The sequence below is a fragment of the Botryllus schlosseri genome, chromosome 2, assembly GCF_051294905.1.
Source record: "Botryllus schlosseri isolate E-star chromosome 2, Bs_hap1, whole genome shotgun sequence".
NCBI lineage: Eukaryota > Metazoa > Chordata > Ascidiacea > Stolidobranchia > Styelidae > Botryllus > Botryllus schlosseri.
This window is the reverse complement of record NC_137237.1, coordinates 39171183-39189801: the sequence shown is the minus strand read 5'-3', so window position 1 is coordinate 39189801 and position 18619 is coordinate 39171183. Positions and strand designations below refer to the sequence as shown.

Here is an 18619-nt window from a genome sequence, read left to right as displayed (position 1 = left end):
CGCGATCATAATAGACTGCAAATCACCGGATGTGCAGCCTGCTGGTGCATTTTATAGTAGCCTAGCATATTGAAGAATCAATATAATTGACAGAATCCATACATAAAGTTTAACAGCCAAATGCATATAGTAAGTGTCCAACAAGTTACATCGACTACGCTATGGTTGGCCCAAGATCAGTGCTTTTTTGCGGAAGGGGGGAGAAAAAATGTTGTTTCGGACCTGATTAAAACACGTAATCAGATAGCCGCACCGACCTAACTGTATAGCAGGGCTGTCAAACACAATCCTGACAGGCCAGACACGGCCCGCCAGATGGTTTCATCCGGCCCGTGGAGGAATCTATTGCAAACCCTAGCAAGTAGCAATCACCAGAGCTCACATTACAGATGACCCAATTCATGACCTATGTTCCACTTCATTCCTGTATAATGTATACAGTCGATGGGCAATGCTTTGCTAGTGTGACGTCATATTGACGGTCAATGTGTTACACCTCATTTTAAAATCCGCTAGTGGGCGCTAAAGAATGTCCGGAATTGGCTTCACAAAAATATGGCAACCCTAATCTATAGCAGAGTCTTTCTGCTCACTGTTAATCTTAACGAACCTCTTGCATATTATAATTCGAACTGATATATTAGTTTATGCACCTATATCACTCGTCAAACAATTGGTACAAGCTTAAATTCTATCGTACGGATGCGTTGGTGGATTGTGTATTGCATCATATCAATTTGTTTCGACATTCTACGGCTTCATATTCTACCATCGAGTGTTACCGACGTGGCCTAGTTGTTCTACATATATGTGATCAATACAACGCCCCTTGTAATTAACTCGATATTCGTCCCTGATATATGTTTATGAGTAAATCACTCTGTACTGGCGTGACATCACTGTGACCGTTGTCTGTAATTGAAATCGATAAAACTTACATGTTCTCCGAATTCGCTAGGTGGCAATATTCAGCCGGTAAAAACTGGATGTTCAAAGTAGCCATAATTTAGAGCTGTCAAATATACAATTCCAAATTTCTCTGGCATAGAGACTGAATTGCTGTTGTCTAAAAATTTGGCACGATTCCTAACGGAAGAAGTGATGTCATTACGGTTTGACATTTCATAAAATCATGAATTTACGGTGGGAAATTTTATCACACGACAATGACGAACTATTGTGTTATGCATTTTAGCGCGTTTAATATCTTCATGTAGGCCTATCATAGAGTTTGGATAAAAATGTTTATGACAATGTAAAGGGATGACGTCGATTACCTGGAATTACTCATCTTCCACAAAATTGTTTCGCATTTAAACGATGATGATATAGTTATCGAAAGGATCCCATTTCTGGCGTTATTTGCCGCAAAATATTCCCCACTAGCTAGCGCAAGCATCCGGTACCCAATCCATCTCAATGATGGTAAATATGTTCTTGCTTGCTCAGATCAATGTCCAGTGTCTACTAACTACTACTTTATGACATCGTCTCAGTCTCGAGTAATATATCCTATTGCGAAACATATACACAACGTTTGAATGCAACATAATAAGGGAAAGGTGAGGCACAATGGTACATCGTGAATATTTTTAAAATCCGTCAGGAAGAAAACATCGCTTCGATGATTTAGTAGTGCCGTATCAGCCGTAATCCTGATATGGTTTGATTTCGCCGCGTCGCCGCCTTTGTGATTGTGTCTTAGGTGGGAAGATCTGGTTTGTCTTCGTTGAAATTAGTACACAGATTAGTCAGAGCATTTATTAGCCCTGTATCCCAGTCAACAAAATGGGAAGCACGGCCTATCATACGCTTTCGATGCCAAAATGATGCTTCGAAAGACACACTTTTCGCACTTCAGCTGCAGACTCATTAACTCTTTCATCGTCGAGCATTAACCCTCTGGCTACTGCATCTTACAACCGCTAGTGCCCCTATCGCTACCAGAATCATAGTTGCTTTCTGGCAGACATTGACACTTGCGTTGCAAAATATCACAATTTGACGATATGTTTTTATTGTCGTATTAGTTACAATAAAATCCACCACGATCATACATACAAATACCAGACAGACAGTCATATAAAATGCATGGAACATTGATATCTTCTTTCCGAGACAAGTTTGATACAACTATTCCAGTTCTTGAGATGAGCATTTCTTCTCTCTTGAATTGGAATAGGGACGAAATCTGGCATATCAAGCAAGTCCGTACCTTGGCGGGAAGAATAGGAGCAAGGCAATGCAGAGCTCCCATCAGCAGCCTACATACCCACGCTGACTTTATTCAGAGCCTGCCTAATATTTCTGTCAAGTTCTGGCATGATGTGGTCTCTGATATCTGGGTAATTCTACTGTCCTCGTATTCGTGCAGTGTTATTTCATAGTGATAGTGGGCTGATCATGGACATTGTCACTGCAGGTTGAACGAATGATCGGAGGCCGATATTTTATAAACTGCTGCCTTCTCCATCGCTGCATTCTTTTCAATTCCCCCTCAGATTTATACGGATATTAGGGCGCACCGCAATCACTTCATGGCTTCAGTCTCTATCGTAAAATAAAGGCTAAATATATCAACAAAATAACTCGTATATCAACTGAAATGAGTATCACAAATAATAATTAGAAATTGTTACAGGATATAGTATTTGACTGAACAGCTGAAATGCGAACCGCTGGATAACGAACATCCATGATTGTAAATTCATTCACGGACATTGTAGACACAGACAATAGATAGTTTAGGAATATCCCATGTTCCGTTACCAATGCATACATTAATGATTTTACCAACAGATGATGTGAAAGCCATAACCACAACACACCAGTGTTGGGATCAAGTCACTACCTTCGAGTCACGAGTCATTTCGAGTCATTGCACATTTTGACTCGAGTCAAGTCAAGTCAATCGATTTTCCAAAGTGACTCGAGTCAAGTCAAGTCACTCGATTTTTGGAGGTGACTCGAGTCAAGTCGAGTCAAGTCAAGTCAAGTCACTAGTGAAATCACAATTCAAGTCAAGTTGCCTTTTTGAAGTATGAGACATGATTACGTCATTTCATTTTGCTAGCTGTTTAAAATACAGGTTGCATGAGTGGTCTCTGCATTTTGAACCGACGAACGAATATAGAGTACGTATACACGCAGGAAAGAGTTGTATCACTCATATATTCGTTGAACTGTTAAACTACGTAAGTAATTGAATAGCCTCAGTTTATAGCTACGAAGTTACCGGCCAAAAAAGAGAATAGAGGAACGAATTGACAAGATGCAATACATGATCCACCTACTTCTTGCGATACAATTCGAGCCCGCGTCAATGGTTGACGAGTGTATAAACTATAGATTCTAATTATATTTGAATAAAACAGAAAAAACAGATCTTTTGCTTTTAAATTACTTTACTACAAATATACGACAACGTAAGCTGTAAGCTCCGATCACTTCTTTTGTGGTAAATTTATTTGTGCGAGAACAATGGATGCATGAGTGGTCGCTCTCACGGGTTGCAACAGAGTTTCGCGAACAATCCGAAAATATGCAAGATACAGTGATTTTTTACGACACCGATTACTTGATGACTTGAAATTGACTCGTGAATTCTGCTCCGAGTCACGAGTTAATCCACATTTCTGATGCACCGAGTCAAGTCAAGTCAAGTCAAGTCATTTTTGCAAAGTCACTCGAGTCAAGTCAAGTCATACGAAAAAGGTGACTCGAGTCTGACTCGAGTCAAGTCATGACTCGAGTCATCCCAACACTGCAACACACCAATATTCGGTACGGGGTAACGACACACTTCCGCGGTTTAGCATTACAAACATCAACGGACAGGTTGTACGCATTACGTTCAGAGCTCAAATAATTTGTCAAGTATCACACTGTTCACCGCCGCCAATCTGACACTTCAGGCCACGGAAAAGTAAAGTAAGCATTTATATTAACTCCAATTTACCAGCCTACCACAAACGAGCAGTTAATCTGACTAAACTGCTACACGAAACACCATTTGACTAGGAATACCCATCTAACCGAGCATGTATAAAATTTCATCAATTGCCAGAACTATCTCTTACTCAACTTGTCACGGTGGATATTATTTTCTTTATGGCTCACTCGCCACTTATACTGCTTTGGAGCGCACGTGTGTTCATTTACGTGAGCGACGTGGTGAGAGTAGCCAGTATTGTTTTGTTGTTGTTGATCTGTTCATATATTGTTTTATTTACTGGAGTAATTGGTTTTACCAGGATATTACCAGCAATTTTTCAACGGTATTTTAATAAGATATTCGTCCATTTGGAGTTCATGTATCGTATCAGTTAAGAGAGGAGATCCAGAGTCAGCCTACTCCAATCACATTCTTCATAAGTCTCTACTTGGAGACGACACAACTTATCTCAACGAAGAACTCCATTCATATTCCCTGCCATCGCTGTAATCTCGGAAATACAATTCGCCGGTTCGGCGGAATATAATTAAAACTCAAGTGTGCAGCCGTAAACAACATCCGATGACTTATGTCATCACAATCACTCCACGCTCAATTGCTCACAAATATTGGCAAAGCTCATTGGCAAAGCTAGACTGAAGGAACGTCACGGCGGTTAATAGCGTTGACACCAATCCGTCCGGCCGTCGATGGAAAGAACAACAATCGATGTTTTGAATTTGAGAGCGATCAGTTTTTGTACATCCAAGGTGCCGCCTCACTATAATGAGAAAACGGCTGCGATCCCTTCTCTCCTTCACTATCTTCGCCTGGTCCGGCATTAAATATACACACTTTTGTTGACTGGGATGCTATTTTAGGCGCAGTATTGCGTTTGTTGCAATGAACAAGTGGGTTGGGCATATTTGGAGGTTGGGGCACAATGTTCCATTGATAACAAGAGGCAAATTTTACAAAATATAAACAAATCAACATAGAGTGCACAGAAGCATAACGATCACCACTACCCCATTAAAAACATATCTTGAATCGTCACACAATAAATGGAGGCATTGGGTTTATTTCACCCCCCTCCCCCTTATAATCAATGTGGTTTCATGAGCTGGCAGCGATCTTCGTGCAAGTTTGAATGCGATTCCAAACTTTGGGGAGTATACTAAAACTGGTCCAAGGCACCTTCTGATCCATCATTTTTCAGCAGTTCTCATTTTCTTGCGAACTGCTGCAATGTTAAATTTTAATACTGTCCCGTTTTGCTCCACCTCTTGCCCCGTTGTACCCCACCTATGGAACAAGAAAGGTACGTTTGTCAATTGGCTGTGCTTTGATTATTTCTTCGTATTTTCATATCATTTTTCTTTGGAAATGTGCGTTGGATGTCCGTCCATCGTTTTGCTTAAGTTAATTGATATTTCTGGATTAGTAATATTTTTATAACTAAAAATGTGATTATGACCTGTTGTGCCCCATCTTCTCCAATATGTTAAATATAAGTTTACTGAATAGTATTATGCAGGGGTGTAGTAAACAGCAAAAAAAACGGAGTAAGGTCACGGTCACGATACCGCGGCGTACAGTGTAAAGCCATGCTGCGGCTCATCTATGTGTACAATTAGGCGTATGTGTATTCAAGTTCGGCACACCCAATGCTATGATGACATCTGCTTGGGGTAGTGGGGATTCGGTTTCTGTTCACGGGGGTGTACTATTTTTTTTAAATATATCCAGGGACCGAAAGATTTTTATCGGGGACATGATATTCAGATGTTGGTAACTATGCGATGTTGAAATGCGAACACTTCGCACATCAAATGGTAACGTACAGATTTACTTAAAATTGAACCAATAGTAATAGCAAACCTTAGGGTTCGCACTGCCACTCCGAATCGTAAAGTAAATGGCGATTTCTAATCTCATTGGTATTCGGTGAGGACTCGTTCGTCAACATCAAGTCAAATCTGTACACAATACGATTTCACACAACAGATCTGCCATGAAAACAACCAAAATAGAACAGATCTCTTTCAATGATGGATGAATTTGAAGGTATATGAAGGGATCAGGGTGACGCGATATTGTAAGTCATTGTATTATATTCCTATTGTGGTTTTGATCGGTAAGGCCCAACTCCAAGTGGACGCCTCAAATAGCTCAACCTTGCAGAATAAACACGACCTAAGTGTAAAGGGCGGGTGTGATTCTTAGACGTGGGTGAGGCAGTATGGCATACGCGCGTTACGTTGTAAATATTCCTCGTATTCAGAAGATCAAGATAGAAATAGGCATTGATTCTCTACATCTAAACACTTTGAGCATTCTCGAGACGACAGGCGTACTATATAGGCTTTGTTTCTACTGACCATATTCGAATAAGCTACAACGTGACGACGCAATGTTCTAATTCATATCCAATATCCATGCGTAAAAATAGATGTTTCCTCACTGGCGATAGTGCTGATTGTCGATATGTGAGATAGCCTGATCAATGCGGATATGATTTGACCTATATGCGTCGATAAAACATCAGTGATGTCGAGATATTTATGGCAAACGATCAACCACTATTCTTTCCATATGAGATATACTAATAAATCACTGTACGACGAAAATTTTTATCATATCAAGTACGCGCTGCAGTTTATCATAAAGTTGAGTCGTCACATATTGCGCAGTTGAACCGAGGGCCTTTTTGAATTATGCTACTCGCGTCTTGAGAATAGTATTGATAGAATTGATACAGACAACCATTCGCCAATCGATTGTTCATTGCATATCTATACTACAAATTATTGCTTGTTAGCAGCGACGTCACAATAAATTTACATTATATTGAGTAACGGGATCTAAAAACTCAAAGTATATGCGTATGCTACGTATAGTACTATACAGTATAGACCTGTGATTCCCAACCGCGGCTCTGATTGACCTCTAAATATGCCTCAAAACTATAACAGTCGACAGTTTTTGTTTGTTTCTGTGAATAGTTATATGAAGTGATTCTTGGAGGTACAGAACTTCAGTATACAACTGAATAGTATATTCATATTGAAATGAACCCGAATATTTTCGGGCTGACACTCGTAAGGGGTAATCGTCAGCAACTAGTAGAGAATAAGAAAGAACATTGTATATCAGCAATCGTGTCACAAAATATGACGTCACCAGCATGAAACTTCGAATGAGAGAGCGTTCAGTGCACTATTCCCAGGTGGCACACGAACTCCTTCTGTTGACAGAGTTTCGGTAGGTGTATTTTGATAAAAGTCGACACCAAGGCACACAAGCGGAAATTTGAACGACCCCTCCCAATAACACGAAATTTGTCGTCTCTATAATTATTCGCACAAATCGGATTATCCAACAGATGTTTGCAGATTGCAGAATTAATGGCCTTCGATTGGTCACCATCGAGCTTAGTGGATGAGTTAAGGGCGAGCTTTTCACCGAGCGTGATGCACGTGTTCTGATAAATTTGAGGACATGCTGGTTTATGCGTTCCTGCAGACGCTTTGACGTTCTTCCCACGTAGCCACAATCACAGTGGCACTTATATTCGTACACTACACCATAGGGCTGGGCAAAATCGAGTACCTGAGTGATTCGATTTCGAATCACGTAATATGCTTCGAGTCGAGTCGAGTAATCGAGTATCAGCCATTATGACGTCATAACAGATTGTAACATGTCAAAGTTCAAATACGTACCGTAAATGCCACCACAAAGATTATAATGCCTGTTATCCATCTCATAAAAGATACTTTGGTATTTTTTCGACCATTCATTCCACCTGGTGACAATGTTGTGGGATAACCATGACTTCGGAAATGTGCTACGTCCAGTAACCTTCGTGCCTTTGTACTAGATGTTTGGTATTGCTACGATGTAACGGTATACCGCCAATCAAGGTTGCAAGGCTTCAACAGTGAAAATTAGTATCGAAACTACAATTCTCGTTGATATATTAACTTTTAGTGACGAGAAGCGTATAATTTCGGTACTCGAAAAAATCGTCTTTTACTACTCGACTCGAATCATAAAAATTAATACTCGATTCAGATTCAAGTGCTCGAATCATTGTGCCCAGCCCTACTACACCACTGTTCTCTCGGCTTTTAACTGTATTCAGGCGCCCAATCATCATGTTATTATTGCCAATTCCACTGTTTGCGAATAAAAGGTGCAGCTAGAATATAACCACTATGATCCGTAATATGATGTGATATAGCCTACTGTCTATTGTGTATATACGCTGGTTAATGAAGTATTCACATGAAAAATAAGAGCACGGATATTGAGGTATTTTCGAATTGAGGAATTTTGGTGCGGCCCGCGAGCGATCTGAAGTGTTGAATCCGGCCCGCGACGTCAGTTGAGTTTGACACCCCTGATGTACATGCTTTTGAATTAGCTGGATGGTGAGATCCAGAGATAAGCTGGTTACCTTCAAATTTTCGTTATAAGTAGCCTACTCGAGTGTTTTCATCCGGCTCCATACGTACTCTGAAGTTTGAAATGCAGCACGACATCCAAAAAGGTTCGGAACCATTAGTAGAGACACTCTGTATACATGTTCATTAGAATGGTGGAAATTGTTCCGCTCATTCGTATTCGAATAACACAGAAAATTATTGGAGTTGTAAATAGTTTCAACTAATAATCGGAATAACTTAAATTATTATTATCAACATATTCAATAACCTAGCTTTTAGCTATAAAAAGCAAAATCGTGTAGAAGGGGAATCTGCAAACGAAATGAAGACAAAAAGCAAGCACTTTTTCGCGGTAAGTAATTATTGTTCACTGTCTTATCCACGATTTCCAATGTCTTATGATCACAATATAGCCACGGAAAATATTGTAACAACTTCACCGTGCATTCCCGACGCAAATGTACCCGCCGATCTCTCCTAAGTATACTTGATCTGGGCGTGAAGACTCATTAGTGTATTTATCAGACAATGGATCGACTACTATAGCTTCCAATGCTGTAACGTTAAGAAAATATATGCGCTTTATCCGATGTTTGCCCCCCTTTATTAAGTTGATTTAACGACCTAATTGACTTTTCAACGCCAGCGTGAGACTTCAGCATGTTGTAATCGACTTCTGTAAGCTTAATTTTCGTAAAGTTATGTCTTATTGTTATTACGGGTATATATTAACCGAGTTTTAGATGACTATTATAAATGCATTCTGTAACGCCTTAATATTGACAATTGATATAGTAATTAGTTTTTAGGCGCCAATTTATGTAGCAATCCGAAAGTCTTATGATTCAGAAGTATTACAAACTTATTACATGGAATAACGACAATGAAGATATCAGTGATGACGTTTAATCTGATTTAGCGTTGTCATGCGTGGGTACACCACATATTAAGTCACTATTATACTATTTCTTCTATCCGAAGTCGAAGTATTATCACCGTTACCATTGCGTCAGAAATTGCGTGTATGATGTGTCCTAATATTCCACATATAACTATATTGTCTGACCTGCCTTCAGGAATAATAAACCTAATAATATAAAGAAATATTATAACTGAGAATTATTCTGCCGCGTACTAAAGTATCGTTCGTACGTGAGAATATCTCAGAATGTTCCCTGTTTTACTTCAGAAATACCACATTGCTGTCGGATTACTGTGCGCTGTTCTTGGTGGGATAGCTTTCAGTCCGTTGCTGAATAGGGGATTCTTTGCACTATTAGACCCCGGTCTTTACGTGGGAATCGTGGTAAGTTTAAAACAGCATTATTACCATCACCTACCTTGATCACTGATCTTGGTTTAGAAACTTTAGCAGTCAATCCTGGCTAGGTTCCCATGATGATAGCACTGGCTATGTTCTCGGGTAGATGACCGAATGTTTTGTTCAATCCTTTCCGGGATTATATGCGTGGCAGATAAATCCAATTGAACCCTTGGCGCCGACATAACTTACGTCTGGCCGACGTTGCCAAACACATTTTTGTGTATATTGTTTATATTTATGGTAGGGATAAAATTAAACCAGCAAATTCGAGGTTATATTGAGTACGTCAAAAACAAATGGCTGTGTGAATCAAGAACGCAAATGCTCGTTTACTGATAGCGAATTAATGTGTGTAGGTCGTATATAGGGTCTGCATATGCTTTGTAATGATTAAAGTCTAATCCTAATATATTCAAACTGAGAGAGTTTATTATATTTACTCCTCTGTACCTTATTTATGGGACGTTGTCACACAGGATTTAACTGATATTTTTATACTGCAGTTCATTGTATTCGGAACGTTCCTATTATGCATCGCGGGGAGTTTCAATGGGTTTTGTAAGGTATGTATAATTATCGGTATTTCATTCATACTTTGAAGGCATTCACATGAAGCATTGGCGAATTCGTATTCGTATTGGGTGTACATTCAATTTTTCTAATTCACATGTAAGACAGGTCTTATAATTTATAGGTTACCATATCTATCTATCATATTTAGACATACATAGCCTACGCGATGCAATCAGGTTTTGTGCGTTACGTTAAATTCACCGAGTTCATTTTATATACTATAGTTCACTATGTCACTATGTTCACTATGGTGTTTGTCGACCGGATGGTCATTTACACCAGGCCGATATTCCTTATTTTTTATTCCGTTGCTGCCGGATTTCAGCACGACCAACTTCTAGGCTTTTTAGGACACCGCTTACGCGGATGACATGGTGAGGTGGCGCCTAGATAAACTTCCAACACTTAAGAACGAATTCTGGAATCGACCTCGGTCGGACTCGAACCCGCAACCCATTGGTGTTGCAGCTGTGGATTATACCACTACGCTATCTCGCCACCGTGGTGACTTTACTTCACGGAATTAATATCGAACATCTTCAAATATGTACATGATTATGGCTCTTAGTGAGAAGAAAATTTAATACAACGCCACTATAAAACATAGATATATCAACGTGACGTTTATCTTTTCCGGCATTTCCTAACTACAGTATATGACAATACAATAATGTTGGACAATCTGAAAACGTGGATATTGTGTTTGAACCACAGCATTAATAGCTATATATCCCCGAGGGAGTCAATTGGTGGTATTGACTCGGAACTAGCAATTACTCCATATCTGTTCTCGGAATACATATTAACATATTATATTTGATGTTTAGATGATATCTGTAATACTTTGCGCAATCGTAGTCGGGGTGATGTCGGTGCTAGCCGCGATTCTCGAAATTCGAATCTTTATTTCTACGCATAGTCTTTACAACGAGATGCAATTGGTGAGTAACTATTTGTACAAGAACGAAAAGTTGTTTCTTGAATAAAATTATAACTTGGTAATGGGTTCGACCTACCGATTTGTATAGGCCTATCCATGATATTTTCCATTGTTCGTGGTAATTGGCCTGAGCTTAATGTTCCTTAAAGCAATAATGCCGTATACAGCTTACTTCCATATCAGACGCCTGAAGAACAAAATACCCCCGATATGATATTTATTTAATCCACCACCCTAGCACCGGGAACCCCACACACGATTTGCCATACATATACATCTGCAATCTTTGACTTGACATACTTTACACCTCATTCGACATATTTCGAACAAAATGTATATATCTTTTTGACGTTGATACAATAATCGGATAGGTAGGCTACACACTGATATAATTACCACCTGTCTTAGCCTGTAGCTTCGTCACTGGTTTAAGCGTACATCGATATAGAAATATCAATGTCTTTCTAATTTTTGTAACTTTTATAAACATGACAGCGCGGTTATGACGTGACTTGGTTTAATGCAGAGTAACAAAAGCTTATACACAACTTAATACTATTGTGAGTGATTGTTAAGCCATCCGTACGGTACAACAGCCAACAGAACGCATTTAGGCAGAAAATGACAACTAATTTAGGACGCCGCTTACCCGGATCAGATGGCGAGGAGCAACCAAGATAAACCTTCAATACGTGGCAAGGATTCTGGATAGACCTCGATCGGACTAGAAACCCGCAACCTATTATGTAATTTATTTTGTTTTAAAGTTTATAGTTCTAGTTTCAACATTGCTCTTTTATGAGCCCCTTAAAACTAGTCCACAGGCCCCCAAAGGGTTCATGGACCCATAGTTAGAATATAAACTAACACTGTAACCACTTTACAGATCATGCAAGGTCGTCTCTTACTGTTCGAACTACAGACATTGCTAGCGCTTCACATGCTTTTGTGTATTTTGGATTTCTTCGAGACAATACTATGTGCCGCTGTCCTGTACGCTTGTTACAAAGACGAGAGCAGGATCGCACGTGACCCCGCTTGAAGAGCTGCTTGCGATGGATATCTAAAACTACATATCAGTGCTGAGCATGGATGAGGATTAGGATTTGAAAAAACAGGATTTGTGAAGTTTTGTCGGATTTGGATTGGATTAGGATTAGAGTTTTTTCTCTGAACGGATTAGGATTTGGATTGAATTTACCTGTTTTCTGGGAGATCGATATGTCGTGTGGTGAATGGCGACAAACTTTATTCAGATCAGTCGTTAACTTAATGATTATTAAGTTATCTTGAATCTAGGGAATCGTTGGTTGTGAAAGGAAACTTTCCAATTCCTCCCTTGCATAAATTAGCATTTTTTCTGAATTTCCAGTTAGAATCGGATTAGGATTGGACATGGACTTGAATATGAAAAAGTTATGGATTAGGATTTGGATATGGATTTGAAGGTTCGGATTTGGTTTAGATTAGGACATAGAAATTCCGAATCCGCTCATCTCTGCTAGATATCACTGCGATAGAACGTGTATACTGTACAATCTCCTATGCTGGGATTGATCGTGAGATTGAGGTGTGCCGAGATGGGTGTGATGAGGGCGTGTCAACGATATAACAAGATCGATTGCTTTCAATTATTCCGTATAAATATACGAATGAATCCATGGACCCTATCGCCTCGAAATCAAGCGCAATCTCCCCGTTATTTTCGACAGTCATACCCTCACCCTTGATAATATGGATTAATGGAAAAGCCATTGCATTGACTAGACATAAAATGTGTTGAGAGAGTGTTGACCAGTCGATGGCGTGTGATTCACTGTTTGACCTTGTTATACTGATGATTTTTAGAAATATTTTTAATATTGTTTTGCAGTAGATCTGGAAAATGCTTTTACATTTGTAGGATTAATTTCAGTTTTATCGTTATGCCATGGTGATTCAGTGCAATATTACATCAAGATTTGCTGTCGTTAAATAGATTTTGATAAACTTGGCATGGTTCACATCCATGCAGTCCGTGAACGGGACATGACACACGCTCAGAATAGCTGTTTCCAATAACGCTACAAGTGGGATGGATCATAGAAGAACTATATTTTGCAATCGGGGAAGGAGGACACTTTTTCCAAATTTTTCAGACTTCAATACTGCAGTAAAATTCAAAAAAAATGGTAAATTTCTCCCGACATTATGGTTGGCTGACTAAAAAAAGGACGTCGCTTTCGTTCGAACCCTGAATTTCCCATTTAGCGTCAGTTATGTCCCTTTTACTCGAATCTATCCATTTTCTTTGCTCTAAAAGCTGTAAAGGAGGACGAATCGCCAAAAAGGAGAACATTTAGGCGTCCGCGGAGGACAGTTTCAAAAACCTGAAAATGGAGGGCAAATCCTCCTAAAGGAGGACAAATGGTAACCCTAGATTACGCCCCATGCCTTCATGTACTTTGTTATCGAGGTATTGTCATGATAAGGACGTGGGAAAGTCATTGTTGTTGCTAACATAACAAGTTTGGTTAACATCACTCGGTCCTGATAGTGGATCAGTTATTTAGCACAGGGATGACAGCTTCCTGCAGGTTGCCATCGACTGAATATTATTCCAAGGAGGTATTGATCTGATAAACGTGGCAACTTTCTAACACTTTTACTGTCAATTATTTATGATTCTACCATACACAAAGCTCACGAGCGACAATTCAAATAAACGTTTATTTCTCAATTTGAAAAATAGAACTTGACAACATCTGTCATTCATTTAATCATTATATCGGCCAAGTAATCAGTTTTATTCAGACACAGTATCTTTATCAAGTTGCTATGCTCCAGTAAGTATACAGTCTTAAATACCCAAGTCTACGAAGTTTCCTGATTTATAGCAATTGACTAGATCGACTAAAGGCGAGCCGCCGTGAGGCTGGATTTAGATACCCTGCTGACGTAATTGTCATTTCGTTGGCACTTATTGAAGATCGACACGTATATTCGATGTATCAACTATCTCCTTCGGCTGTTTCATTGCACAATCATCGTACAAATTGTAGATGCCGCTCAGAAACTACACTATTCTTCATCATACGTGGTAAATACGAAGGCAGTCTTCGTAAGCGTTTTACAGGAATGCTAGCGTTGAGTTGGTCAAGCTTTAGAAAATGCAATGTGGCCAAGCCGCAAGTTAGTAGACGCAATCACGCCGCGATGATCTGTCAGATCGCAAAGTTATCGAGAATAACGACGTTGACATTTTTGTGGTGTTCTACAAATTACGCATTGCTGCATCTAAATGGTAAATATCACAGAGGATTACTGTATTAAATAAATTATAGATTTCCACTGTGTATAAATTAAAGTGCAGTTGATGACATGCGTTTTGCTTTTACTGCAATGAATACGGTAATTTCACGGTAGATATAAACAATAAACATGCTATTTGCATGTACGCTATCACAGTAAACAACATGTTATCAGTCATATGACAGGAGTTCTTAAAGTATTGATATCTTGGTATCAATGTAATATTCTATGAAGCAGTGACAGCTGAATAATTTCTGTGAGTAGTTTTCAAATATCCTATAGGTCACTGTAGTGGGGCTGTTGACAATGAGAGAGAAAATCAGAAAAGTCTTTACTACAGCATCACTTTATCAGGAAATTGTATCGACCTTTGTATTACACGTATTGGTTTGAATTCATGATGAGATTTCTGATTTAGTGTAGGAGTAGGCCACGAGTGGGTGCGGGGCTGTGATACACATGTATTTAGAGGCAAAACCCTTTCGCACCGGTACACATGAAGACATGAAATTCCGGCCAGCATGCGGTTCGGTAAAGTGCGGTGCCAAACAGAACGGCGGCGATAAAGCCTTGGCGAAGAATTACCGTAGCTGGTTACCCAAAATCTGGGCCATCGATATGTCCAGTTGTCAAAATGGTCGGTATCGGCACAGTTCCGTCCTTGCAATCTGAGTGGTACGAATGTAGTCCAGGGCCGTAACTGCCGCACCCCCAACCCGGAGCTCAAAGGCGGCCCAAAATCATTTCGTAAATTAGCATAAATTATAATTATTTTGCAATTTATGCAACTTTTGCTAAAATGTTTTATCGCTATGCGCGATTTAGTGTTTTCAGACGTCTACATTATTGGGTACTACCCCCCCTCATCCGCCCTCTCCAAAAAAAGAAAAAATTCCATGATTTATAGCAGAGGTCACAGCGAGACCATTTAGCGCGGCCCGCGACGGTATTTTGGATTTCGAAGTATTCGAAAATATTTAACTGCCAAATATATTTTTTTAATTTGAAAACTGGAAATTCGCCCCAAAACTACTCCAGACGCCTGAAACTACACATCGAACTTCACTATTACATCACTTTCAAAAGTCACCGCGCAGTGGAAGATCAATGAATGCTTCGGCGATTGGACATTGCTATTGCTATGGGACAGTAATCATTATATTCAAGTTGATGTAGATCTGTTCTAATATTCGGCAATAAATCTAACGCTGACTTAATTTGACTCAGCTAATGACATAATCAATAGCCTTGTTATCGGGAGTATGCCCGAAACACGGATTAGACTGTACTGCTCCAATGCTCTGATATCAGATAAATCTTTGTAAAATTCTAAAATATTTCACATATAACTGTGACACGTCAAAAGTCCGCTAGCTGCAAAATTATAGCGCGACAACTTTTACGATGTCCTGATGCATTTCTACTCTAGCATGGTGTCTACAACTAACTAAATATACAACAACTATGCCAAGTACAGCAATAATTTTTTTCAAATATTTTAAAATATGATTTTTTTTCTTGGATTCACAATAGTAAATCACATTTTCATATTGCGTGTGAAATGTCAGCCTGCAAGGTCCCGTCAAATAAGGCCTACTCGAAAATACATTCCCCTATTATTGCTGCTGCGGCCCGCGGCGCCATCGAAAAGTAGGAAATTGGCCCGCGAGCACATTTGAGTTTGAGACCTCTGATTTATAGAAATGGGCTTTTCGGCGTCGGCCATTACCATGCCACGACGCACCAAGACACATAGAATTTCATGCCATGCGACCTCAAGAAGTATGTCAGAACGATCGGCGGCGAGAAAACATGGGTCGAGCTGGACTGTCCTTATGCTGACCGAAAACTTCGATATTTATACATAGACCTTGATCATAAGTGCCTAAATGACTGGAGCCAAATGTTCTTGTCCTGGCAATCTGAACCCCTCAAGACAAATGACTACCCGCAAGGAAAATTTAATTGCCAGTGAAAAATACCAAGTTGATTTCGTCTGTGCCTTTTAGCTTAGTGCGTTTTGGCGATTTCAATATCTTTGACATAGCAGACAGGAGGTCACGTACCAGCATCATGTAAGGAGGTTATTATACCACACCAATATGGTTAATCATTATTTATGGGCCCTACAGTTTCCACTTCACCTCATTCAGCTCTACCGGGATATCTGATTAGGAGTACAAAGAGGATAAAAAATGATGGCAACATATATACAATTCCCGATCATACTGTCCGATTCAATCATGAATTGTTGAAAATTTTCGCACTTGGCGCGTTCAGGCGAAGTAATGTGTCTTATTAGACAGTACAATAAATGTCGATTAGAAGTCACGCAAAACACGTATAACCTGTGGGGTATGTGGGGGGCAAAGCCCCATAGAAGTTTGGTTTTTCATCCTATAAGGGACCCAAGACCAATGTTTCGGGGGGGGGGGCTGACGAAGTGCTGTTACGGACATGTGTAGTACAATTGCGACAATAGAGTAACATAATGCATCGCAATTTGAAATCGCGTGCGACTGAAATGTTTCATAGAGTTGATTTGCATGCAGCTATTGTCTACGCAGGCTACGTCATGCATGCCCGTAAAAACGTAGCATACCAATATGAAAACTGCATTCTCTTCGACATGTGAGGCATGGGCCGCGAGGTGTCACTAAACTCCAATTTGAGTCGCGGCCTAAAAACTTTACAAACCACTACTGTATAACACTGTGTGTACCAGGACTATTCAACTATTGCTAGTTAGAAGTTGAAAAAAGTTTCAAATTTGCTTAGGTTCGTTATAACAGTTATGTATTGATACTGTCTAACTACAAACGAAATCCGGTAAATTGGTATTTGCAATACCTCAGGGTTGCCATCGACATGGACTCAAAAATAAGGACAGTCGAAGAATTCGATTGGCATTAAAAAGGAGTTTTCTGTGAGCGAGTATGTACCGAGACAGAAAGGCCGAAATCGACAATGAATATGCCCACATTTAGACCGGATTTCGTAGCTTAGTTGCTTTCTTTAATATCCAGACAAAGACCGTTAAGAATAGACCAGGGGTTCTCAAAGGGTGGGCCACAGAGCATTTTGAGGTGGGCCACGAAGCTATTTAGAAAATTTCAGAATTAATGTAAGTTCAGTTATATTTCTTATGTTATTCGCTAAAATATATTCGTATTATCTAATTATACGTAGGCCACATAAAGCTTTTCATCCGACTCTGATTAGACGTAGTGGCACGTATGAAATCAGTATGTACAAATCGAAAACGTTAGGGAGAAACGGTGGTTTTTTCTACTGGCTATGACAACCTGCGGCTAACAGCAACTAAAATAATTTCAAGCTTATGATAACTGGAAGATAATACTGAAGTAGCAAGTATTCCGGCAGGGTCATATGTCGTATGCCGTTGAAAAGGGTATGCAATGAACTCGCAATGAAGTGCGATTGATGTACAGATTTACTGTACTTCGGCAGGCCGTATTATTGCAAGCTAAAATAGCCATAATTGCAAATTATTAGCAACTTTTGGCGGAGGTATACTGCACCACCGCAACGAATCTTAATGGACTGAGGATTTAACGGAGCGCATTAATCTTTGAAGTCGGTTTAAAATATCCGGCCTGGAAATCATTGTACATAATGAAAGAGTCATAGGAATTGATTGTATCATTGAATTCAATATTCTGACATCGCAACTTCAGTTGTTTTGGTACAAGACATACAAAGTATCCTACATCATGCATATTGAAAAATCTTTCTCTACTTCTCTGTAGTACCCCATTCACCAATGAATTGTTCGATGCTGGCCCAGAATGATTATAATATTCCCCACAATAGTATCACTAAAGTCCCGATCACACAGTGCGGGGATCTCATCATTGTGTTCCGCAACGTGAATGGAGCAGCTCACGAAAATAATCTACTTAGGAGTTTTAGCAAATGATCTACCAGGGCCGTAACTGCCGCACCCACACCCCCAATAGGGGAAGCTCGAAGGGGCCCGAGATTATTTCGTTGGTCGTTTATTGGGGGATATCTATTCAACTTTAAATTTTTTTCGCGCTTGGCGCGATTTCATATCCCGGGAGATCGAGATTTATATATCATCA

General features: G+C 39.7%; 1 protein-coding gene across 2 annotated transcripts; it reads left to right on the top strand.

The window, feature by feature from the left end:
• The first annotated feature begins 6922 nt into the window (after positions 1–6922).
• Positions 6923–14076, top strand: LOC145434636 (uncharacterized). Of its 2 annotated transcripts, none has more exons than XM_080311980.1 (5): positions 6923–8737; positions 9575–9691; positions 10213–10272; positions 11110–11223; positions 11860–12252. In XM_080311980.1, the coding sequence occupies exons 1-5, from the start codon at positions 8708–8710 to the stop codon at positions 11932–11934; spliced, it is 396 nt and encodes a 131-aa protein (XP_080168106.1). In that variant the 5' UTR covers positions 6923–8707; the 3' UTR covers positions 11935–12252. The 2 variants fall into 2 exon arrangements, with proteins under 2 accessions (XP_080168106.1, XP_080168105.1); XM_080311979.1 differs by having other exon boundaries at positions 6925–8737; positions 12109–14076.
• The last annotated feature ends 4543 nt before the right edge of the window (positions 14077–18619 follow it).

Bases quoted from the DNA above. Each gene is read 5' to 3' on its own strand.
- LOC145434636 (XM_080311979.1), top strand. From the start codon at position 8,708: ATGAAGACAAAAAGCAAGCACTTTTTCGCG. The intron at 8,738-9,574 runs GTAAGTAATTAT...GTTTTACTTCAG, and splicing joins AAAGCAAGCACTTTTTCGCG to AAATACCACATTGCTGTCGG. The intron at 10,273-11,109 runs GTATGTATAATT...TTTGATGTTTAG, and splicing joins GTTTCAATGGGTTTTGTAAG to ATGATATCTGTAATACTTTG.